The sequence below is a fragment of the Pteronotus mesoamericanus genome, unplaced genomic scaffold (assembly GCF_021234165.1).
Source record: "Pteronotus mesoamericanus isolate MK-2021 breed Mesoamerican mustached bat unplaced genomic scaffold, CSHL_Meso_final contig_44, whole genome shotgun sequence".
NCBI lineage: Eukaryota > Metazoa > Chordata > Mammalia > Chiroptera > Mormoopidae > Pteronotus > Pteronotus mesoamericanus.
Genome location: NW_026555166.1, coordinates 579,462 through 604,899, shown reverse-complemented (window position 1 = coordinate 604,899; position 25,438 = coordinate 579,462). Strand labels below are relative to the sequence as shown.

General features: G+C 35.9%; 1 protein-coding gene across 2 annotated transcripts in view; it reads right to left on the bottom strand.

Annotated features, from left to right (window-relative positions):
- Positions 1 to 25,438, bottom strand: part of CTNNA2 (catenin alpha 2) — a 1,090,206-nt gene that overhangs the window by 869,195 nt on the left and 195,573 nt on the right. For both annotated transcript variants that reach the window (XM_054577629.1, XM_054577628.1), the window contains exon 3: positions 3,705 to 3,900. In XM_054577629.1, coding sequence (XP_054433604.1) covers positions 3,705 to 3,900 — 196 coding nt within the window. The remainder of the gene's footprint in view (positions 1 to 3,704; positions 3,901 to 25,438) is intronic.

Below are 25,438 nucleotides of genomic sequence, written 5' to 3'. Positions count from 1 at the left end.
AGAGAAGCATGCTGGCTGCTTTAGGAGTACAGAGAAATACCCATACATACACATCATTTTTCCTATCATGATGAACTTTAAACTTAAGTTAGGAAGGTTATATATATGCAATTAATTCAGCTATGATGAAACAGACAGACACACACACCCCTGACAAATTGCCCATCTTTGTCCAAGTCTGAAATATCAAGTTCTAATTTTTGGATACAATGATTTCTCTTCTTTACATATATATTTTGATAAGTTATCTGTAACTTGTTTTTCACATACATGATATCATAAGCCTACTCAAATATGTTTTTTGCATGTTATAAATTAAAAGTGCAAGAAAATGTTCTATCATATTGTAAGGTTAAAATATTGTTACTATTCATAATGAGCACTTTATAAAATCTGGCATGCTGTCTAGGTTTAAAAAATATATATATATATTTTTATAAATTATAAAATATTTCAAACCATGATAAGGTTAACCATATGAGATATAATATGACATAGTTTGAAAATTTCATAGATGATTTTGTCAGATTACAGTAATTATAACCATGATTTTTTTCTATGAAACTTCAAAAACAACAAAAAATGGCTCTATATTAAAAATCTGGAAATGTCCTTGGCTGGTGTGTCTCATCTGGTTGGAAGATCATCCCATTGCTGAATGGTTGCACGTTCAATTCCGCATCATGGCACATACCTAGGTTCCAGGTTTGATCCCTAGCCTCGGCACTTACATGAGGCAACCAATTTATGCTTTTCTCTTGCACTGATGTTTTTCTTCCTCCCTTACTCTCTGTCTAAAAGCAATGAAAAAATGTCCTCAAGAATAAAAAAAAATCTGAAAATGGAGATGGAGAATATTAAAACATGTGCAATCTATTCATGCTGATTTTTTCAAAAGTGGCACTAGTTTTGATCATTTGATTTAAAAAAAAAACAATTCAATAGCAAAAGGCCATGTCTAATAAATTCAGTTCCTACACTACATATTATTTAATAAGTGAGAATATAAGGATGCTAAAGCCACTTTAAGGGAGGAAATTGTTTCTAAATGTGAGTTTTTCTATAACTTCTGGATATCATCTTACATATTAGAAAGAAAGACATTGTTTTTTAAAAATTTCCAATAGCTAAATACTCCTGTCCTACTCCTCATTTGTTCCTCTCATGTTCCATTCTCTCCCTGTGTCTCTGAAAATCAACTCATGCTCTCATTTGTAAATAAAACCTGGGTAACGGACAAAGAGGAAAATTGGGCAAAATCAGACAGCATAAGGGGATTACACAGTAGTGATCTTGGAAGGGAAAGAAGGCAGAGAAGAGAACCCACGGGCACAGAATTGGAAGAAGAGCCTGAGCCCTGTTGTTGTGGGAAGGAGGCACCTTCCACACGTGACTAGCAACTGAAGGGTATGAGAGATACGTAAGAGTGAGGGAGACAGGAAAAAGGAATTTTGCCAGGAAAACATTTGTCATTTTGTGTACTATAGTAATGTTGCCTTGAACTGGACACTGTTCAGAGAAAGACACGTGTGGTAGTTGAATGTTATACACGCGGCACTTGGGCATCATTTCTGATGCATAATTTTTCTGTAACAAGAAATGAATATGAATAATACAGGGAAAGTTTAAAATATTCTGTAGCAGAGTCACCACTGTAAGCTGTCCTAAATTAGCACCTTTAAAAGTTCCCACTCTAATATTACCAGGACAGTCTAATCCAAACTGTCAAAAACACAATTTCATTTAAACATCAAGAAAACAAAAATATTAATTACTACAAAAGGTATCAAAGCTAACTTTTTGTAAGGAAAGAAAGGGAAAACTGAGGTTGTTGAAAAAAATTAAAAGGGAAAATATATCACCGTAAAATACCAACTCTTTGAGAAAATTGCCTAGGGACCAGTAGATCAAAACCCTCCCCACTGGGGACAGTCCACTCTCTTGAGTGTGGTGATGGGATCATGGTGTATGCATTTGTCAAAATTTTTCAGATTGCATGCTTTAAATGTGTGCAATTAATTACATGTCGGTCAACCAAAGAAAGAAAGAAAGAAAGAAAGAAAGAAAAGAAATTATCCAGGTTACAGATGCATGAAAAGAAAGAAGTGTCCATCTGGAATTCAGAAGGAATACCAGTTTTCAAAAACACTTAAAAACTTGTAAGATTATACATTGCTAAAACACATACACAAATACATTCTATCCACATTGAATAAAATATGTAAATGTTAACATTACAAATTAAAGTAAGATTTACATTAGTATAATGTAAACGGAGTTAACTTTCAGGGGGATAAGATGGCCACATGCAGAAGGCAGTTGTTGGTATGGAAGGAAGGTTGGTATTTCCAGGGATTAAATATTTGGTTGTGAATTTTAAAGTTGGTAGATTAATAAGAAGAGAGAAAAGAGAACTTCCATTCATGTATACCTTTATTTGCTCTCAATAAATATTTTTTGAAATTTTATGAATATTGAATATTGCAAATCATTGATTAGCAAGACACATGGTATGGTCTCTCTTGATTTATACTCTGGCAAGAAAGAGTTATCAATCCAGTCAGCCCATAAATATTAAATTATCTTGGTGCAGAGTGAGAACAGAAGGAGCCAAGTCAGGAAGGGCTTCCCTGGGAAGGTGTATTTTGAGCTGGGATGTGTAAGTATCCTGAACTGTGTGAAAGGAAACAGCATGCACAAAGGCCCTGAGGCAGCTAAAACATGGTTCTTTTAAAAAACTGAAACAGGAATTCATTCATTTCAGAGCTATTTAGGAGTTAAAATCTATGGAACTTTATAATAAATTACATTTGGAAGAAGAAAAAAATGACAAGAATGATATACCAAAATGTCTGCAATGTGCAACTGGATACATATGTGTGGCCTCCAAAGGTAAAAAAGGCAGTTGGGAGACCAGGTTGGGGAGACATTTTCTGTTTTAATTTCATGGTGCCTTAGAATTTTCAGCTAAAGATGCCAAATAGACAAATGCTTTGAGAAAGCAGCCTAGGAACCAGTGGCTGCCAAAGGCTAGGGAAAAAGGGAAGTGGGGAGTTTTGTTTAGTAGGGATAGAGTTTCAGTTCTGAGATGAAAAAATTCATGCATCCATGTGAATATACTTTACACCACTGAAGTGTACATTAAAAAACAGGTAAGTGGCACATTTTATTTTTACATATTTTAATACAAAATTTTTAAATATGGTGAATACACAGCATTTTAGCTAACTGGTTAGCTATATTATTGATCAATCCATCAATAACCAGAGAGCTAGATTTTTGGAAGAAAGCCATGGCCTGAACGTATCAATTTGGGAACCATAAAAATCAACAACAATTTATTACATGACTTTATTCTTCTCCTCCCTTTATCCTAAAAATTCTGGTGTTTGTTGACTCTATCAGTATGAGGTCTTCTCATCCTGTTCTCAAGAGTCTGTTTTCATCTGCTGAGAGAAAACAACCTGTAGACTGTAAAGTAACAGCAGCCCTGGCGCGCAGCTGTCCTGTGCCGCCATAGCACAAATCCCTCCATTTGTCCATGGACCTGACTCTAGCAAATATTAAAGACAGACAGGTGCAGATATGGGGGTGGGGGGACAAAAGAAGACGACTTCTCTGACCAAATATGCATTGATTCTAGTGAGAAATCCACTGTTTATACATTCATACATGTCCCTCTTGAACAGCATTCTCCTGCCTACCTTGTTTGCGCACATCCTCCACAGCAGCAATCAATTCTTCTTTGAGATCCTGACTCTCTTTAGCAATCTGTTCCCCCTTTTCCAGGAAGTTCTGCGTGGCTTGCTCTACAGATGCAGCCAGTACGTGGGCTTTCTTTGACCTCCCTTTCTTTTTACCAGATGGGCCTTTGTTGCTTGTGTTAACAAGGGTCGTCACCTTAAATACAAAAGAAAAACTGTAAAACGACTCTGCAAAACTGTCTAGAAATAACATATTATCATCTAATAAGGTTTAAGTATCCTTTGTTTATTAGATCATGAATACATATCACATAGCTTCAACTGAAGGAAAATGTGTAATCATAGGAATTAATAATAAATATTTATTTAAGGCAGAAAAATAAAAGTACAGTATGTGAATAAAGAGGAAGAGCAGACACGTTAGTGGCTCAAAGGTTTTAGTTCCCTGGAAGCTGTGCATTCACAAATTGACAAATCCAGTGTTTGTTGGAATACCAGCTCTAGAAAGGAAAGAAAACAAAACAAAATGTGAAATTACCTCTGAGCCCTGAGCTGGGAGAATCAATACCTAGGGCTGGGCCGAAAGAGCAGTTACCATAATAGGCACTGGACTATCAATGCCCATTACTTTTGGGTCATCTACCAAGGGCTTTTGAAGCTTATTTCTGATTTCACCTTTTAAAAAAATGGTAAATTTAATCTGAGGGGATTGAATGATTCAATCTCAACATTTGGTTAACCAGCTAAAATTTTCAGAATTGAAATCAGATTTGCATTATCACTCATCTTCTATGTATCATAATTTGGATATATACCTCAACTGTAAATGTCTTGTAGCACTATATTTAAGCTATTTAATTAGCTAGCAAAGCTTTTAGTAACTTTTAAACAACTTGTTATCTCCCACAGAATTCTGGACCTTGATTTTCTGCCAGTGAGAAGTTTGGGAGGGAAATGAATGCAATGGTTCCACATTCTGTTCAGCAAAAGTTGCTGGTCATTGTTATCCTTGCATTTTTTTATCAGCTTCATAAGCATGTGGGTGTTGTGGTTTATTTTCATTGATATTTGTCCTGCGTAGCTGATAGCTTTTATTAGAGGTTATCAAGAAAGTTAGTGCACGGAAAAGTTCCAAATGCTAAAGTTTCTGCTGTTTACTCCAGATCTGAGAACAAACCAAGTGATGATCAGTCAAAGTCACAATTAATGTCCAGTCAGTTTATGGGGCATGAAACCACACCAGAAGAGAAAACATACTGAGTAAATAAACGTGAACTAAAATGATGCACACAGGTAGAAGTGATACTTAAGAAGTAGTTAATTCAGTGTTGGGAGCTGTCACAGTCAGCTTTCTTTTGATTGCTAATTAGATGCAGTGAATTAAAGGACTCTGTAAGGACATTGAAGTACAAACACTACACCCAACAAAAGAAATGCAGTCCTTGAGAATAAGACTGTCAGCTATAAAATGTGTATACAGTCAGTATGCAACACATTATAGAATTTTCAGTTCCACCCACAAAGAGGAAACCATCAGAAAAAAGGCAGCCTGTCACAAAAGTTACTTTTCTGAGGTGCAAGAGTATTCCCAGTAAGGGGGTTACTCTAACACATGAACACAGAACTTTCCAGGAGCCTCAAGTTCCCCAAACCGCCAGTACCTGGAAAAATTGAGACATCTGTAATAGTGTCAACACAAATTTTTTAAAAAGAATTTTATAACTTTATTTTTATTTTTACTGACAGTATTTGACATTACCATTGTATAAATTTAAAATATACAATGTGTTATTTTGAGATATATATATATATATAGTATAATATTTGCTGTTGTAACAGTGTTTAACATCTCTATCACATTCCAAAATAACAGTATATAACTATTGTCTATATTCAACTTACCATGCATTAGAGCTCTTTTTTTTTTTTTTTTTTTTTTGGCTAGGCTCTTTATTAAAGGAAAATGTTCCTATTTTCACTGATATCTGATTTATTCTCACTATATACATAACTCTGAGAAGTTCTGTGACTCAATTTTTCAGACTTCTCAAATTAGAAAAAAATAAATAAATGGAGCAGGGAGCTGTTAACTTTAGGCATACTGACAGTTTTGGGGAGTAGAAGCTGATAGTAAGTCTACCAAAATAGCTGAGTGACTGTATTGTGGGTTCACTTCTGTAAACTCAAACAAATTCCAATTCTTCTGTTACCTCCTGGTAAAGGCACTGTTTAGATAATGCTCATAATAACAAGTTAGTAAAAAGTGTCAGTTAAAGGGAAAAAAATAAACATGAAACATTACCAGGCAGTTCCTCAGAAAAATGTGATTACTTTCAAATGAAGCAAGTCAGTTCAACCTTCTGTTAGTAAAATCTTTCGTTTACTAATGGGTAGAAGAATATGAAGGAGAAAGGAGGAAAAAAAGGGTAATGATGGGATTCCTGATTAAGACATGGGGTTCATGCCTTAATCTGTTTAGGATAAAGAAATAATGTCAACTCTCCTCATTGCTATTCGGTGTTTGGTTGGGAGACAAAGTCAACGAGCTGCATTCTTCCCCTTCCCCCACCACCAATACAAGGTTTGCTTTCCATGGTTTCAATTATTCATGGTCAACACACTTAAAAATATTAAATGGGAAATTCCAGAAATAGCAAAATTCATAAAATTTAAATTGCATGTCTTCCTGAGTGGCATGATGAAACGTCAGTTGACCTGTTGAACGTGAATCCTACCTTTGCCCAGTGTATACATGGTATCCATGCTGGGTATGCTTCTTGCCCTCTAGTCACTTAGTTGCCCACTGGGTTTATCAATTTGGTGGTATCACACTGCTTGTGTTCAAGTAACACTTATTTTACTTTATGCACATATACATAACTTTTATTACAGTATATATGTTGTTATAATTGTACTATTTTATTATAGTTATTGGCATTAATCTCTTATTGTGACTAATTTATAAATTAAACTTTATTATCATTATGTATGCATGGAAAAAAACATATTGTGTGTGTATGTGTGTGTGTGTGTGTGTGTGTGTGTGTGTATGATTTGGCACTATCCACAATTTCAGGCATCCACTGGGGGGTTTGAGAACTACCCCCAATGAGTAAAAGGGGACTACTGTAGATAACAAAAAGTAAGAAAAGATAAATATTACAAAGGCAGATACTAAATTATGTCATTACTTATAGAGAATATAATTCTAGCAAGAAAATATAAAAGAATTAAAAGTTAAACTATTAGAACTACCGTAAGAATGAAGAGTGAGGTGGCTAAATACTAAACAATAACAATCTAACAGAAAAGCAGTAACCAATGAAAAATCTAGTTTCAAATATCAAATAATAGCCATCATTTGTTATTAGGAGAGATAACCATAGCACAAAACACAGAATGCTGTATAAAGGAAATGATAAAAAAAATTCATGGCTGGTATGGCTCAGTGGATTGAGTGCTGGCCTGCAAACCAAAGGGTCACTGGTTTGACTCCCAGTCAGGGCTCATGCCTGGCTTGCAGACCAGGTCCCCAGTAGGGGGCATGCATGAGGCAACCACACATTGATGTTTTTCTCCCTCTCTTTCTCCCTCCCTTTCCCTCTGGCTAAATATAAATACAAATAAATAAATAAATAAATATATTTAAAAAAAAATTTAAGGAAGAACATAGAAGATGACTTAAGTAATAAAGAGATATGCCAATAACCTCTGGAAGTAACAGGCATCTTTGTGTAAGGTTAGGTATCCAGGCTGTCACTGGGTCTTGGGTAGATGCTACTTACAGACTTTTGAGTCTTTTAAAAGATTGTTATTCTGTTGAAATTCCTGGTTGGATGTTAATGCCTCCTCCTGCACAAGCAGGCTCTCTTTCTAATCCTCATACCAACTTTCACCTAAGGCAAGAGTCATTCAAGATCCACACACTCTCCTTTCCTCTCTAACAATTTTGGAGCAGATCTTTTGTGCAGTAGGGGAAAAAGAAAGCAAGCAATAAGTTCCAGCAACAGAGACAAAAAGTAATAGCATGAATACCGACATGTAGAAATGGATATGATGTTTTCCAAGTCAGGAAGGAGACCAGTCCTACCTGGGAAGAAGGTTGTGTGTGGAAGATACAGAAAATAAGGTTAGATAGATGTGGTGGAACAAAACTTTGAAAAGCTTTGAAATAAGGAGTTTAGATTTTATTAGTCACTGCCAATTTTTTTAAAGATAAGCACATGTTAAAGTGTCCATTTTCTCTTTCCATTCATTTATCAGCCCACTAAATTTTGCTTTTATCCTCACACCTCCTGTAGCAGAGCCCTCTTAAAACTGATATCTCACTAAGGTACTTAATAAGTTGTCAAAATCAAATTAGTTTTATCTTATCGTGCCACTTGGCCACATTTAGTGCCATGGACTCAATTATCCCTCCTCCAAGAAATATTTTCTGGCTAATTTTCTTCACAATAATCTTTCTCTTCTCCAAACTCCTGCAGCTTCTAAAAGGACATTATCTACCATCAAATTTACTTTTCTCTGTACCCATTTTTATCTTCCTCCCTCCAATGCCAGGAAAAGCATGCTGTTACCACTCCCCCTATAACTAATCTGATTGTATCCTCCGGAACTGTTTCATTAACTGCACCAACTCCTCTTTTAACCTTGAACACCCCTTCTCTTTAGGCTCCTCAACCTTAGATTGAAGGATACTCGATTTCTCTTTAGCTCTACTTCAAATACATCCATAATGTCTCTGCCTCTCATCATAGAATAGAAGAAATCATAGAGCACTTAGGAAAGAGAATAAGTGTCAAGGACCTGGGCTCTTGACACAATGATGGTCCCAATGAACCCTGGCCAATGAAAACCCTTAGCAATCGCTAGAGGATGGGCACCTTATTTTCTGATATGTTGATGGTATGATCTGAGTATAAATCTGTGAGACCCAAGCCGGTATAGATTGCTCACTATTTAATGTCATAAGTGTAGACCCTCCATTTTTGCACAATAACAGTAAGACAATACCCAATACAATTTCATTATTTTATGTTTTTGTAATATGTTTTATTATAAGACAACTTATATGACTATGACCCTTCTCCTTGGTCAGTTCTCTGCTTCTAGGATAACGATAGACATATAATACTTCTTTTTCCAAAACAATAAACAACAGTGAGAGCACTGAGGTACTTTGTCTTGGCAACTCCATCACATCTGCCCAGAGCCAGCAATGGTATAGTTTGTCTAAACCTCACCCATATGGCAATCAATTGAAAGTGAGTTCTGGAAATGTCATTGTCACCTGGGGTTTGTTAGAAAGGTAGAATCTCAGGCACCACTCTGGACCTTCTAAAAGAGGATCTGCATTTAAACAAGGTCCCTAGATAATTCATCTGCACATTAAAACCTGAGAAGCTCTGAACTCTAGGACAATGATTATCAGCCTTCATCATGACTAAAAATCACCTAGATGCCTGCTAGAAGCCACATTTCCATATCTTACAATGCATCTCTTCAGGTAGGTCTGGGCTAGGGCAGTTTGTATACATCACATGAAATTATGATATGTATGGATTATTGACTTTACTTTAGAAACCAGAGTTCAGTTAAAACAAAAGAAAGAAATGGACAAATTACTTCCAAGAAGTAAACTCTTCCTCTTATTTTAGTTACCATGACCTATTATGAGTCCTCAAAAAGGATTTGCTGATAAATTTACCATCTGATTCTTGGTGGGAAGACCATCTCCTCTATTACACAATCACAGGGGTTTTAGAAAAGTGGTAACATACAAATGTGAATGCCGCAAACCAAGCAATTATTTGATCTCCAGAAAACCAATGAAAGAGAATTCAGAGCTGAAAATAAAAATGATAACTTGGGCATTATTTTGCTAGATTCATGCACTTTATAGGCGGAAGTAGTATGTCTTTGTAAGTCTACTGTTGGTGTCGTGCTGGAGTATCTCATTTATCATAATTACTCAGCTAACATAACACAGGACTTTCATTACTGCGTAGCCTAAAAAAACCAAGAGCTTAGTGTGTTGAATATTTGAGAAGAAAATAATCAAAATCAACTTGCTTATTCCAGGAACAGTTGAAAAACCTAAAACAGATCTGAACTTCTAGTTAATTATTGCTCTAAAAGAAGCCTTTATACACATGTCATTTAAGTTACTGCTTTTTGCAGATGCACCTTCAGCTCTTGCTGCAAGGCAAGCCTTCTCACTCAGCTGCTTTGGTATACATTTCCCAAATATTTTATCTTAGAGAATATAACACTGAATTCAGAAAGTAACCCCAAAATAGATATTCTAGGATTGGGTGTTGAGGTATTTTTAGGTCAAGATAAGTAGCCAGTTATACCTATATTAATTTTTTTTCCAAGCTAAACTTCTGCAGATGTAATTTATGGAGCAAAACAATTAGGCAGTGGATCATCCATTCACCTTGTAGGTAAGAAGTGATTCAAACTTTTTTCCTAGGAAGTATCTCAATGTTATCTGTGAGCCAAGATGAAACAGGGTATCCTTCTTTTTAGGCACATGCTCTTCAGAACCTCAATTTCCCATAGAGGATGTTAAATCCATACTTTGTCCATTAAGGCATGCTGTTTCATATATAAGTAGCCGCATAGAAGAATTCCATTTCTCAACCTGCAAGGAGTATGTTCTAAATTCTCTGCCATCCAAAAGCTTGTCTGGAATAAACAATATTTAGTTTCCTTGAAGGAAATTCAGTTCATCTCTCTCTCTCCACCTACTATAAAATCCCAACCACACTAAATTAAAGCAGATAAGCAAAGAGAAATGGCATTATACTGGACACTGGTGCAAGTTTTACTGCCTTAGTCTGCTACCACCTACGGCATGGGAGGGATAAAGGAAGCTCACTGTGTACACTCTCAGGTTATTGGTAAGATACCATTCTTCACATCACACAAAAAAATTTATCTATGATTTCAGTACCAAAAATATTGGAGGTTGTCCCTAGAAACTGGCTTGATTTTATTTTATGGACATTGTATTGAGTAATAAATTATCGTTTCCTTTTTACACTGACATCAAAAAGTTTAAGCCAATATTGTGGTCCCTGCTCTAAGGCACACGATTTGGTAATTATTATTACTGCATTAGTCCCAAACTTTCCTCCTTATCAGTATTTATAGTCATCTTGTCTTTTTTTATCACTCTCTTTTAAGGTGTGTTCACCTTCTAGTACTTTACCTGTCCTCAAATGTATCCTTAAATCTTTGCTGTAAGTCACAGGGATATATTTTATTCTGTCAACCCTAAGATAAGCCAGTTTTCCCACAGTTTTATATACTTGAAATAAGGATGAATTCTACAATCTATTTCATTTAAAAGATATATTTGATGGTACTTTATATTTTTCTTAGAGGTACTTAAATATATATAATTTATGGCACTTAGATTTGATAAAACATAGTAAGTCAAACAATGACAAGAAAGAAACTCATTTAAAGGATCTACTAAGAAGTAAAATCTGCACAACTTTCAATGTGCACACTCACAGCAATGAAAAATGATGTTTAAAATTACGACAGTGAAGCAATGTCAGACATTCTCTGAAGGCGCATTTGCTTACAATCAGGGATTTTCAGTGAGTAAGAAGGTGTTTCTGTTTTTAAAAATCCTAAATACTTTAACAATCAGTGCCCATCTGAGGCAATCCCCTGCTGTTTTAAATGTCCCTGAAAATTAAAGAATGACTACACTGTGTTCATGATTCAGTCCTCTGTATTTACTAAAGTTAAAATAAAACAGAATAAAACTCGGCTGTTCCAACAAGTCTGAAAGCACAATAAAAATATATATTTGACTCAACATTATATTAATCAAAGGATTCGGTGAGCCAAAACTTCCATTCCCCACAATTTTGTCATATTTTTACTGTGGTCTTTAACAAGAGCACTTGCTTTGACATATTTGTTCTTTAAAGTTAGTGGACTCTGACCCAGAGTACACACACTCTACAGGGAATAATGGACACTTAGTGGGATGCAGAAAAAATATGAGGACTCTGTATTGGTTTTTGTCTAAAAATATTTTTAAAAATAAATTAAGCCCAGCTAATGTTTTATATTAGGGCTTACTTATCCTGGTACCACCACCGCATCTATATATCAGGTGGCCTTGAGGTCCATATGACAAATGGGGTGTCTTAAAGGAAGCGGGAGGCACAAATCTGAGGAATTATCTTTGTTGGCCTTACACTTTCAAGTAACTTTGTTTCTGTGGATTTAAGGATTAATTGATTCACACACACACACACACGCACGTGCACACACATTCACAAAATGGACCAAAAACTTAAAAGAGACTCCTGCAAATAAATTGAAGCATGAAGCTAGTAAAAATACAGGAACAAATGCAAGAAAATGCAAAGCTGACTTTTCTCCCACTCTTAACACAAACTGTTTGTCAGCTACATCATGAGGCTAAAAAAAAAAAAAAGACATGGACAACAGTGTGGGAATTGACTGCGGGTGTGGGGGTAGGATGGGCAGAGAGGGCAAAGGGGAAAAATTGGGACAAAGGTAACAGAATAACAATGAAAAATGAATATAAAAAAGACAATCTAATCAGAGCTGAGAGGTTAAAATATGTATTTATATCCATTTTTACTAACGACGGCTCTCTTCCCAGATTCCTTAAGTATTAATCAATGATGGCCTAAAGCAACTATGATTTGCAAAACTTTAAAAAAGGTAAGCATACAGAAAACTTTGCCATTGTAGTTATATATTTTATATTTACTTGTTTTTAATGAAAACTAAGTTCATTTATTATTTTTATTATTGTCAATAGAGAAGACATCATGGTGCCAAGACACCTACTTCTGTTTCCTCTGGTCACAAGACAAACCTGCATCGACTGACTGAATTGCAGGCATGCAAGGTGAGCACTGGTGACGTACCAGTTTCTCAGCCTGTGCCATTAAAATCCTTCTGCCTGTGTCTGCCCCAGGCTGACAAATTGGAAAGCCAAGTGCTGAAGATAGTAAAGCCACGAGCTGGAAGGAGTTGAAGTCCCTAAATTTTACCTTGGAAGAGAGTGATATATTTATCAGAAAGACTCTTTCTGGTATTACAGAACCAGAAGAAAACTTCTATTGTGTTGACTCTGAGATTTTGAGGTTTATCTGTTACATAGCTAATACTAACTATATCACTATATTAGTTATCATTATTAATTATAGAATAAACTATTTTAAAAGTTTATATCATTATTTTTAAATGTTTACATTTATGTATTTTTATTAAGCTGTAATTGACATACAACATCACATTTGTTTCAGGTAGTCAACATAATTATTTGACATATGTATACAGGGCCTGGCACAAATAATCCCCCTTTTTTATTACAAAATCTTTTATTACAAAACCATAAGCATGTAATTCTGTAACATAACAATATCACACGTAAACACATCATACAACATTTTAGGTGAAATGTTCAAATTTAAACTATAAATTGTTATACCCATATTATTACCCTACCAATGAAACTCAAGCAGGCTTTACTTCTTCTGGACCCTGTGTATTGCAAAATGAACACAATAAGTCAAGTCCATCATCACAGAGTTATAAATTTTCTCTTTTGATGAGAGCTTTTAAGATGTACTCTCTAAGCAACTTTCAAATATACCGTATAGTGTTATTAACTATAGTCAACATGCTGTACATTGCATACTAATCACTTATTTAATTTATAACTGAGTATCCGTACAGTTTGACCACTTTCAGCCACTTTGACCAGCACCATCCCCGGCTTCTGGTAATCACCAATCTGTTCTCTGTATTTATGAGTTCATTTTTTAAAAATATTCCACATATAGCCCTAGATGGTGTGGCTCAGTGGATTGAGCACCCACCTGCGAACCAAAGGGTCACCGGTTCAATTCCCAGTGTAGGGCACATGCCTGGGTTGCAGGCCAGGTCCCCAGCAGAGGACGTGCAAAATGCAACCACACATTGATGTTTCTCTTCCTCTCTTTCTCTCTCTCTTTCCCTCTCTAAAAATAAATAAATAAAATCTTTAAAAAATATTCCACATATAAGTGAGATCACATGGTATTTGTCATTCTCTGTCTGACTTATTTCATTTAGCATGATGCCCTCAATGACCAACAATGTTATCTCAAATAGCAAGATTTCATTCATAGTTATAGTTGAAGAGTATTCCATTATAATACATATTATAACATATAATATATATGCATTATATATACATATACCTATACATATATACACAAAATCTATACATACACACACACACACACACACACACAAGGGCTGTCTGGGAAAAAGTCCAGTCATTGTTAATTAAGAACATTTTCAACGACATCAATGTAATCTCGCAGCCAGGGATTGTGGACTGGAATGCACATGTATGAACAATGACCCCTTCACTATACTAGTCAGTGGGGGTGGTAGAAACCGTTGAGTGAGCATCTGTACTGTGTAGCCATTATATCCAAAATGACTGAGTGAGTAGAGCAATGAATCTGCATCAAATTTTGCATTAAGCTTGAACATTCCTCCGCTATTTGGATGATTGAAAAGGCTTTTGGGGACAAGGCAATGAGTGCAGGGCAAATAAAAGTGTGCCACAAACACTTCAAAAATGATCGAGAATCTGTTGAAAGAGACCCACGCTCTGGAAGGCCTGCAATAAGTAGAACATCTGAGAATGTTGAATGTGTACAGCTGCAATTAACTAAGATTGGTAACTGACAGTGCAAGAACTAGAAACTGATCTGGGGGTTCCAAAATGTACTGTGTCTTAGATTTTGATGCAGGATTTTGGCATGAAATGTGTCAGCAAAATCTGTTCCATGGCTTCTGTTACCAGAGCAGAAGGAACATCATGGTGCAGTTACTAGTGACTTGATTTAAACCACTTCCAATGAACCAGGTTTTCTGAAGAAAGTCGTAACTTTGAAAGGAACTGAGGAATCACTGTCTTATGTACAATGTTTCTTGTATCTTGTATCTTCTTCAATAAATGTTTCTATTTTTCATATTACATGACTGGATACTTTCATCCATTCATTCATCAATAGACACTTAAGTTTTTTCATGTCTTGGCTATTGTAAACAATGCTGAAATAAACATGGAAGTGCAGATATCTTTTCAATATAGTGTTTTCATTTCCTTTGGATAAATACCCAGTGGAATTGGTGAACAATATGGTAGATCTGTTTTTAATTTTTTTTAGGAACCTCTGTACTGTCTTCCATAGTGGCTATACCATTTTATATTCCCAATAACAATGAGCAGTTTCTCCTTTTGTTCACAAAGTGTGTGTGTGTGTGTGTGTGTGTGTGTGTGTGCGCGTGCGCACACACACATACATCATGTATCTATTAGTTTAGAAATGCATGCTTTTTGAGAAGAATAAATCTCACATGTACACAGAGAGATACAGCATCTTAAATTATCCCTTTTTCCCCTTTTCTCTGGACCACAATGGTAAGTAAAATCCAAATTATAATTAAACACACAACTCTCCAGCACAGACAGGTCTGGTGGTTGGACACAGCTACATGTTCCATTGTCACTAACACCTGAATTATGATGTTTTGGAAAGCATCAATTCCTGGAGTACTAGGCATAGCAAAACACATTAATCAGTTTGAGGAATCAGAAAGTTATTCAGAAACAGATCAACCACATGCAGCAAACATTGGTGATGGCAAGAGAGATCAAGAGCTCCCAAAGACACTTCTAATAAGCAAATCTAAAAACATCAATGAAATCATAGCTGCAACACAGGTGATTCAATTACATCAGCACCATGCTCTATTACTTTATTTACTAAAGTTAATACGTGTTACTATTAAGTGTATTGAGTAGAAACAACTTTCAAAAGTAACAGATGGCAAAACAAAGAAACCTTGTAGTCACCTAAAAAAATGAAAAACTCCAATTCTAATGGGGACCAAGAGATTTCAGTGTAAATCTTGTTGATCTTAACAAAAAAAAAAAAAAAAAGAGGAAAATGAAATGATCAGGGTATTCAGAAATAAGAACAAATGACATTAATTTTTTATTCTTACCTAACATTTTAAGTGTATTTAAAGAAATTTCTCTAGCAGGAAGTTTGAGATATAAACAGCTTATGAAATAAAAATATAGGTTAGAATTCCCATCATGCTACCTTGACTTTAATGCTTTTGCCATAGGACATATATTTTTAAAATACTGTGTGAAATTCCCAATCTTAGTAAGCGTGATATATTTTTAACATAAATTTCAGGCCACCTTTTGGAAGTACTGATAAGAAGCTTTATATTCATGGTAAACTCATAAATATAGTAACTGGAATTAATACTAAAAGGAAAAAATATATAAGCCATTATCATTCCTGGGAACAGGACCAACAGTCAAGTCTCACAGTAAGGAAATAATACTAGCAAAACATAGGGGGAAACATTTAACCCAAAACCTACTGAGTCTAAGAAAAAAATGTTTTCCTTACTAGCATATTTGAATACCGTTTCTTCCAGAACCTAAAAGCAAAATAATCCTACTGAACTATCATCTTTTCTGTTGTTGACTAGTTTCTACTGTAGAATTGAAACAAATCACAATTAATAATGCCACTTCATTCTTTCTTTAATCAATTATAAAATAAGAAGTGCTCTCTAAATATGCCCAATTTGTTCTTGTTACATACATAGCACATGCATGTAAGAATGAGGAAATGAAAAAATTATCCCTATTATTCAAATAAGGACATTGAAGCCTGGAGAAATTTGCCTGCCAGGGATCATAAAGCCTATTGCAAAAGAAAAACTCAGATTTTAATTTGTCTGACACTGCCAGTTTATTCCCTAAAGACAACACTCAAAACATATTGGCCTCATTTTATATACAGTACAAATTTCTAAAAAGCAATATAAACTACATTTTATTGCTTGAAAAATGGATGTGGCTATACAATTTCATTACACCATGCATGACATACCCTTTTTAAAAAACATGCCATGCTTTTCAAAGAAATAATTACATCATCTACTGACATTTTCTGATTTTGATATGTAAGTGAACATTATTATTCTCCCATTAAACTACAAAGTGCTGGTAAAATGCCAATGACTTGAAAAAACCACCATGTTGACATTTTACTGTGGGGTCATCTCTTTCTGGATAGAATGCCAGCCTTCCACTTGAACGCACTGCCATATTATCTAGCTGCATTCCTTAAGCATTACTTCTCAAAAACTTCAAGGTTCTAAGAGTGTTAATGAAATAAAGGGGAAAATGAGCAGTTTGTAATTATCTTGTCAAGATTCTTCTTTTGAGCTTTTCCTTGGACAATGTACAGAAAAAAAAGCAGCTCATTTTCTAATACAGGATATAATTTCTCTTTTGAAACAGTATTAGCATTTTTGAAATTGCAGAAGGGGGTCTAGCTGATCACTACCGAAGCCGTATTGCAGAGGGAAATGTCAGTGAAAGCGGGTGGCATGGGGTGATGCAAAGAACACAAGCTCTGGAGCCTACCGTTTCTTGCCTGGGGAGAAATGACCGAATCACGGACTCAGCTTTGTATTTTGTAAAAGGAGAGGAATTATATGCACCTCATAGGAATGTTGTGAGTTTTAAATACGACAGCTTATTTAAGGTGCTTTGCCTTAAAACAAACAAGATGCTCCAAAAAATAACAAAGAACACACACCCGAGTGGAAAGAGTCCTGACGTGAGGCCAGAATACTTGAACTTGAGCACACACCAGCCACTTATTACCTATGTAATATTGAGATCAGTTAATCTCTTTGAGCCTCATCTTTTTTCAGCCCTCAATTAAAAATTATCTCCACGTTACTTCAAACTCTTACATTCTACATGCTAATAAAATAAAGTTCTTGACTCATGGTTCAGGATGTTAAGTTTTATATATAAATATCTGGAATCTTTTCTTTGTTTCACTGAAGTAAATTTTAAACAAAAATTTCAGACCGCCTTTTGGAAGTACTGATAAGAAGCTTTATATTCATGGTGAACTCATAAATACCATAACTGGAATGAATACTAAAGGGAAAAAATATATAAACCATTATCATTTCTGAGAACAAGACTAACAGTCAAGTCCCACAGTCAGGAAATAATACTAGCAAGACATAGGGGGATACATTTAACCAAAAACCTACTGAGTCAATAAATGGATGACTCAATAAATGGATGAGCATTAATTTAACAATGTTCCGATGTCAGAATCTAGACAAGTTAACAAGAGAGTATCAAAAATCTCCTTTTGGGGGATCTGTCATAAAAAATTGGATGCCTTATCTAAAGCTATTCAATAGCTTTTGGGCTCAGTGGAGCCCTTCTGATCCCTGAGGGACCACTCCCGTATTTTATCCAAGTATTTTATGAAATTCCTCATAGTTATCGTTAGATATGAACCTTACTTTTATGGTTTCTATGAACTTCTAAACTGGGTATACCTGTATAGTACCATTAAATAAGCTTAATTGTGAAACTTATTTTTTGTTATTATCAGTGCATAATTCAAATGTAATTACTTTTTCACACAGCATGGAGGATAGTTGAACAGTTTTTAGAGCTGAGGGAGGGAAGGTGGGAGGGGGCAAGGGAAAGAGGTGGGGGGAAGGCAGAGACAAATGTATTTAAAAAGTAAATAAATTAATTTAAATAAAAAATAAAAATAAAATCAAATATTTATATTTCTGAAAAAAATATTTTTAGCAATGTGCTAGTAATTTTGAGAGGCCAGGGCTTTGCTGAGCCAGAAAGGCTTAAGCAAGTGTTTAATTAGACTAATTAAGTAACATGTAGTCACTTCCGGTTTTCCATTTGCTCTTTGTAAATGCAGACACGCAACACAACTGACTGCCTAATTAGACTCTCTAAAACTAACTCACTTTCTATAGCCAGGGATTTTTTAACCCACAATCACAAACTTAAAACATAATATGTGGTCTGAAGTCCTACATATTTTTCTTTTTGATATAACTATCACTTAAAAGGTCTTTTTTTTCATATTACTGTCACAATACTAATATTGGGAATAAAAGTAATGAAATGTACTTCATATAAAAGGGGCATTAAAACTCTACATATTTACTGCTCCCCAGGTATTTATTACCAATAAGATGTATCTTCTCTCAAATGACTCTCTCTTAAGAAAAATCAATATATTTAGTTTTCCTGGGAATCGAATCTGAAAACACTGTCTTCATTAGCATTATAATCACTTAAGTCAACTGGGTATAAACCTCTGTTAGTTGTCAAATTTCAGATGGAGAAGGGCAAAACATATTCCATTTCTCACCTTTCTTCTTCTAACTATAGACATTAAGGATATATTAAAAGTTCACTTTTAAATCACCAGACTACACAACAAATCCAAGTCCATTTTTGGGTCCCTCAAAGTATGGTCTATATGCTCCTGAATAGTGTGTGTATCAACTAGAGAGTACACACACACGTGCGTGTGCACACACACACATGCACACACCATTTTATGATGGTTCAATTTATGGTTTCTCAAGTTTATGGTGGTGTGAGAACAGTATGCATTTAGAAGAAACCATACTTCAAATTTTGAATTTTGATTTTTTCATAGGCTTGTGATATGTGGTACAATTCTCTCTCATGATGCTGGGCAGTGGCCATGAGTCCCAGCTCCTGGTCAGCCACTCAATCCCGCAGGTAAGCAACCAATACTCTCCAGTACTCTGCAGTGTACTGTGTTGTCAGCATTTTGGGGGTATTATGTTTTGTGTTTTCACATCCCATCCAGTCTACAAACACCCACATGTGTCTCCTGCCTCTGGTAAGATGAAAAGGAAGGCACCTACTCCTGAGAGAAAACTCAGTAGAACTGACCGACGGCAGGCTAATGTAACGGCAAGCTAATGTAAGTGTTCTGAGCACATTTAGGGTAGGTGAGGCTAAGCTATGATGTTTGACAGGTTAGGTGTATGAAATGCAGTTTTAGGATATTTTCAACTTATACCAAAGATAAGTAACATCAGATGGACTATTGCTTAAAGTCACATAGGAGTCAGCAAGCAGCACAGCCCAGCCAGGGGTTATAGCCAGACCTGATTTTCTACTTATCATCCTAGCCTGATCATCTTTTATTTCATGTTTGAACATCAGGATGGACTTTGACAGCTTAGATAGAAATGTTTTGTTTTATCATATAAACTCAAATAAAATTCATATAAAGTGAACATTGCGGCATGCTAAATATGAAAGACATACATATTCATGGAACTGGAATCACAACTTCTAATTACAACAAAAGCTCATGCAGCTCACTCTTTTTTTACATTTAATTCTGTAAAATGTAAAGTATATGTAATGAGACCAAGGCTTCTCTATGGTCTCTTGTAGCTATGATGTGCTACTGATCTGTACCATGTAGCAAGAGAAAGCCAGACAGGGCAGTGCAATGGCCAGGGAGTGGGCAGCACAGGGTAGGTGTGTTGCATAGACATGCTACTCACCATAACCCACCCATTTTTTCTTTGAAGTGGGGCTAGTGTTGAACATAAATATCTTCAGGAAACAACACTGAGTCTAACTCATCCCCTTAATACCTAGAAACACACCGAGAAATCACACAGAATAGCAGACGGTCCCCATATTCTCACAGAGGCTTTTAGAGGAGCCACCCATGAAAGTAGGAAAGCAAAGGGGCACATATCCTGGGATTCATAGTTCACTAAACACTAACACAAATGTCAGGGTCCCTAGCCTACCCTTCCTGTGCCTTTCCTTCAGAGGTGTCACTATCACAATATGAGTAGGCACACTAACTAGACAGAACCCAGAGTTAACTGAGGAGAGAATGGGCAAGAGAATTGGAGGAGCCAACTGGAGACAGAGGCTGAGGCTGTCAGAAGCCATTAGGTTCTAAGATGGTCCATGTTGGGTTGGGGGCACAGGTATCACCATAGGCAACATCCAATGGGCCGTGCAGAGCTGGGACGGTAGTAAAGACATTCTGTTGTTGACACTCAAAGCCAGGCAGCTGGTGCTGATGTCATGGCGAGGCAGAGCAATTTGCCCATTTTAGGCAAGATTAAGGTGGTAGCTGAGGGATCTGGAGGCAGCAGCAGGCTCCCTAAACCAGGAAGCAGTTAACAGAGCCAAAAGCTCAAGAGGAGTCCAGGCCCCCGGCTCCTGGGTTTTAGTACAAAGAAAGACTTATCAACAGAAAAGGAGGAGGGGCAGTTCATCAAAAGATTGGTCCTGAAAAACAGAACCAATATAACAGGGGCTGGGGAAATGCTAGTACTCACATGGATCCATCCCTTGGACACAGAGTGACATACATATCAGCAGTAAACCTCAGTTCCACAACCCATAAGGCAGGGATTATGCTTCAGGGATACTTGCTGCTCTTCTTATGACGGAAACTGGAGAGGCCTGCAGTTCTTGTATGCATTCCCCTTTAAGTAGTCCAGGTATCTACCTATTTTAAATGAACCAAGACTGCTGCAGAGGGCCAGAGTCCATGCTGTTTTAGTTCATGAAGAAATAGCCTCTTACTGAGTAGCACAGTAGTGTTCTAGAAACAATATTTACCATACATAAGTACAGTATTGTTACTGGAAATTCATTTTAATAGGCAACATTTACATATGTTTGGATTATAAAACCACTTAAACAATGAGTAAGATATTAAAATTCTAACCTGGTCTATAAAAGATAAATATTTGATCTCTTCCCCAGTTTATTCTCTCGTCTTACAGTGCATCACCCCTGTTTTAACTCTCAGTGGCTACCCTAATGCCAGTGAGGGAAAGCGATCCAGGTTTCGAGATGACTTTTGATAAACACCACCACATAAAAGATTATCTTATTTTGAAAAATAAAATTATTGTGTTTTAGAGAGGTGAGGAGAAAGTGTTGGCAAAGAAAGCAGCAGACTTTCATGAGAACTTCGTTCTAAATCTGGCTTAAAAAGAAAATATCCACTATCTCCAAGGCCAACAGGACTTGTGAGGGAGTAGTGTGAGATGTAGAATCGTGAGTCTTCAGGGAATGGGAAGAGGAACTCAGCTAGCTCTACTTGTCTTTCTAGCACAAAACTTTTCTAGGGAAACATCAAAGCAAAACATTTTTTAAAAGACCTGTATAAATGTTACAATATCCCATTTGTATACTTTATTCTATGGCTTCCTTAATTTGTCACACACACTTTCACTTCTGTTTATATTAATATATAATCTCCTTCAAAATAAAAATAAGCAAGTTCCAATTTTGTAGAAATGTTTAAGTTCATAGACAAAAAAAAATCATCAGAATTCAAAATAACATTACTGTCAATGATATAATCATAATCAGCTACAAACTGGGTGTTGAAATTTAGTGACTAATTTTTCAGCCTCAGAAAATATTTATTGAGCACCTGCTATGTCTAGTATGCCTTTCAGGATACTAAGCAATGGGTATACCCAGGTGAATAAAATAGACATTGTTCCTGTCCTCAAGGCATTAGAAGTTAGTGGTGGGGAAGATTAAAGAAGCAAATGTAATAGACATGTAATACAAATCTGAACCAGTGAACACACAGCATGCTGTGAGACAGCACTGAAGAGACGCGGTTTCATTTAGGTGGATGGTCAGGAGACACTGTGGGAGTTAGCTTAGAGAATCTCGGAGATCGAAGACTTTGTACCGCTCCATGCTGATACACTTAGGGTAATTATGGAAAACTTCCACACTCTATTAACCACTCCAGATGTTCAGGCAACACTTCAGCTAAGAGCCTTTTTATATTAACGTCATGCACATTTTTGAGAGCATCATGACCCCTATCTCACACTCCCAGCCGCTAACAATACTAATTCAACTAAGGCTTTCACTCCAGACAATAAAATTCAGCCCAGTCCACCCATTTACACCTTTGGTTGCTCATGTTAGCAGTTGGCTTATTCAATGTGTGAAATATATTTTGTCTCCTTTTTGGTGGTGAGGCATTTTTTTATGCTGATCATCATTATATGTCCAGGGACTCACAGACAGCATGGCTCACAGTGGGTGTTAAAAAAATTTAAGTAGACATTAAATAAATGGCTAAATGCTTCTACTAAATATTTGTGTAATTTACTTTTTAGAAAACTTAAATTCAAATGTGAATGACTGCTGCAGAAATTCCACATGAAAAGTGTTAAAATACTAAGAAATAGTATTATAAACAATCTATTTCCATTATTTTTCTAAATTTTTTCTGATTTAGTTAAATTTTGTCTTATTTTCAGTATACTTACAGTGGAATTATAAAAACAGAAAACATTCTCTATGATATTACACAATACCTCCTCAACAAAGTTGGTATTGCTTCACACCCTCATCCAAATATATGAATTTAAAAACTAGAATGTATAGTAGTGATATTCATCTAATAATGAGTATTTTCTGAGATTTGAGTGACAAATTTGAATATATTCAATAGAACTACTGTAGAAAAGATTATGATATTTTATGCTAGCAGTAAGAATTATTTAGTGCCTATTATTAACAAATGATTTTTTTTTACCAGATAATACTTAGGAAATAAATATAAGGGTCTGTGCATAGATAATACCATTCCTACCCACGAGCAATTTATAATATCATAAGGCAAAGCTCACACAGTATGTGATCTAAAGTTCAGAAGCAGAACAGAAGTCTCTGACACAGAATGGAGAAAGGATTTCACTGAAAATTAAATGAACCGAGCTTAATAATTGAGACCTTGGTGCCAACTAGAAGCATGGTGTGGTATAAATCATACTTTTCTGGGCAAATGGGAGGTTAAATTATATATTTGGTCTCTTAAATTCCATATTAGCTTATAGATCATTTTCTCATTATAAAGCACATGTACATAGGCTATTCTATTTGGCTTTTCCTTCTGTAGGTCTTACGCGTGTTAAAAGAGATGGGGGGGGGGAGTTGCCCTAAAAACTCATTGTCTAATCACTAGCTTTCCCATTGAAAAATCAGATATTTCACACAGAAACCATTGTGATACATTAATATAATCTTTAAAGTACAACAACCATAGCAACTCATCAGGTGTGTATGCATTATCTTATCTGGTTTTTATAAACCAGCATAGAAGGCAACAGGAGTAATTTCAATGGAAAATAGGCATGTCTTCTAGAGAAGTGAGGTCTTACTTTTAGGTACAATACATTCCAGGAGGCTTCATCTTTAAGGCACAGCCTGAATTACAAGTGTTCTTTTATGTCAAACTAATGGAGAAAGGCAGAAAGAATTCCAAAGCAGGAGAAAGTGGTGATAGATCATTTTTTTATCCCTGTTTACTACCTTACTCAAGAAATTTGAAATTATCAGAATGAACTTATTCCATTGATAATTAATTTATTAATGGTGTCAAATTTAAGGTAGGCATATTATAAGTCTCCCATATACTCACAGTACACTAAATATAATTCCTATAATCTCTACTGGGTTTTATTATTGAGAAAGGAGATAATTCTTAAATCTTGCAGCTGGGTCAGATACTTCAGTAAGTGCACTAGTTAACTCATCTGAGAGGCAATAAAAATTGTGTCAGAGAATAAACTAGGCCATATAGTTATTTACAAGGGAGTACTACTACTACAATATCTTAATCTTTTTTTAAAAGATCTAATACCTCTTATTTTCCTTTTTGTGGACAAAATTATTCCCCAAGCATCAAACCTGACCCAAGGGCTTACCCAGAAGTTCTGAAGCCAAATGGCCCTCAAGAGACCCCAGATGGCTTCAGTCCTGGGAGAGCTAAGGAACCGAATAGGGATAAACACATCCATCCTGGACTTCATGGATATACACAGATCCCATTCCCATCTTGAGGACTTTGGTCTCTGCCAGATAACAAATGTCTCCTGACTTAGGTCCACCAGTGTGTGCATTCTAAAATGGAAGGTCCTAGAGGTAATATGGTTGCCACTTCTACATCCCATACCATCTCTGAAGTTGGTCCCACCTCCTTGACTGCTATACCTAGACACCTGCCTTCCCATGAATTTTGACTCTTCAACCAACAACTCTCACTTTTACCTTGACCTTGTGATCACTGTGACATTTCTCCTACTATGTGACCAATGGTGGTCATTTTTGTCCTGGTATCTGTCATAACTGTAAATATACATTATAGAATATAAACCATTACTGTTTATATATCCCACATCCATGGAATCTTATAAATGATTTCGTCAAGCTTCCATGCACTTGGGAATCCCTCCAGTAGCTTCTGCTGGCCACTCTTGCTGCATCCTGCTTTGCCTGGTGCTGCCATGGCTTCATCATGCAGCCCGAACTACACTTCTATGAGGAACTGCTATGCCGAAGTCATGGTGCCATGAGTTTGCTGGAGAAGACAGTACCAAGAGAAGTAGAACACCTCTTATATCTTCACACTGACAAATGCTGAATGAAGCATAATAGAAAGCAGTAAAAGAGTTGAATAGAAACCTCCACTTGAATCTTTCTCCATCAGGAAGCTCACTTATTCCCAAGGTAGCCTATAGGTTTTTTTTCTCCCCCAAGTAATGTTTATTTTCAACAAAATAATATATTTATATAGTTAAAAATTTTTAAACAGTGCTAAACACATAGCAAAAGAGTAGTCTCTTGTGTAACTCTCCCTGCCCTTCTGCAGTACTCATACACAAATAGAATTGGCTTTCATGTCTTAAAAAGGTGTTTCTTCTGAAATTCACAATCATATTGCTATACC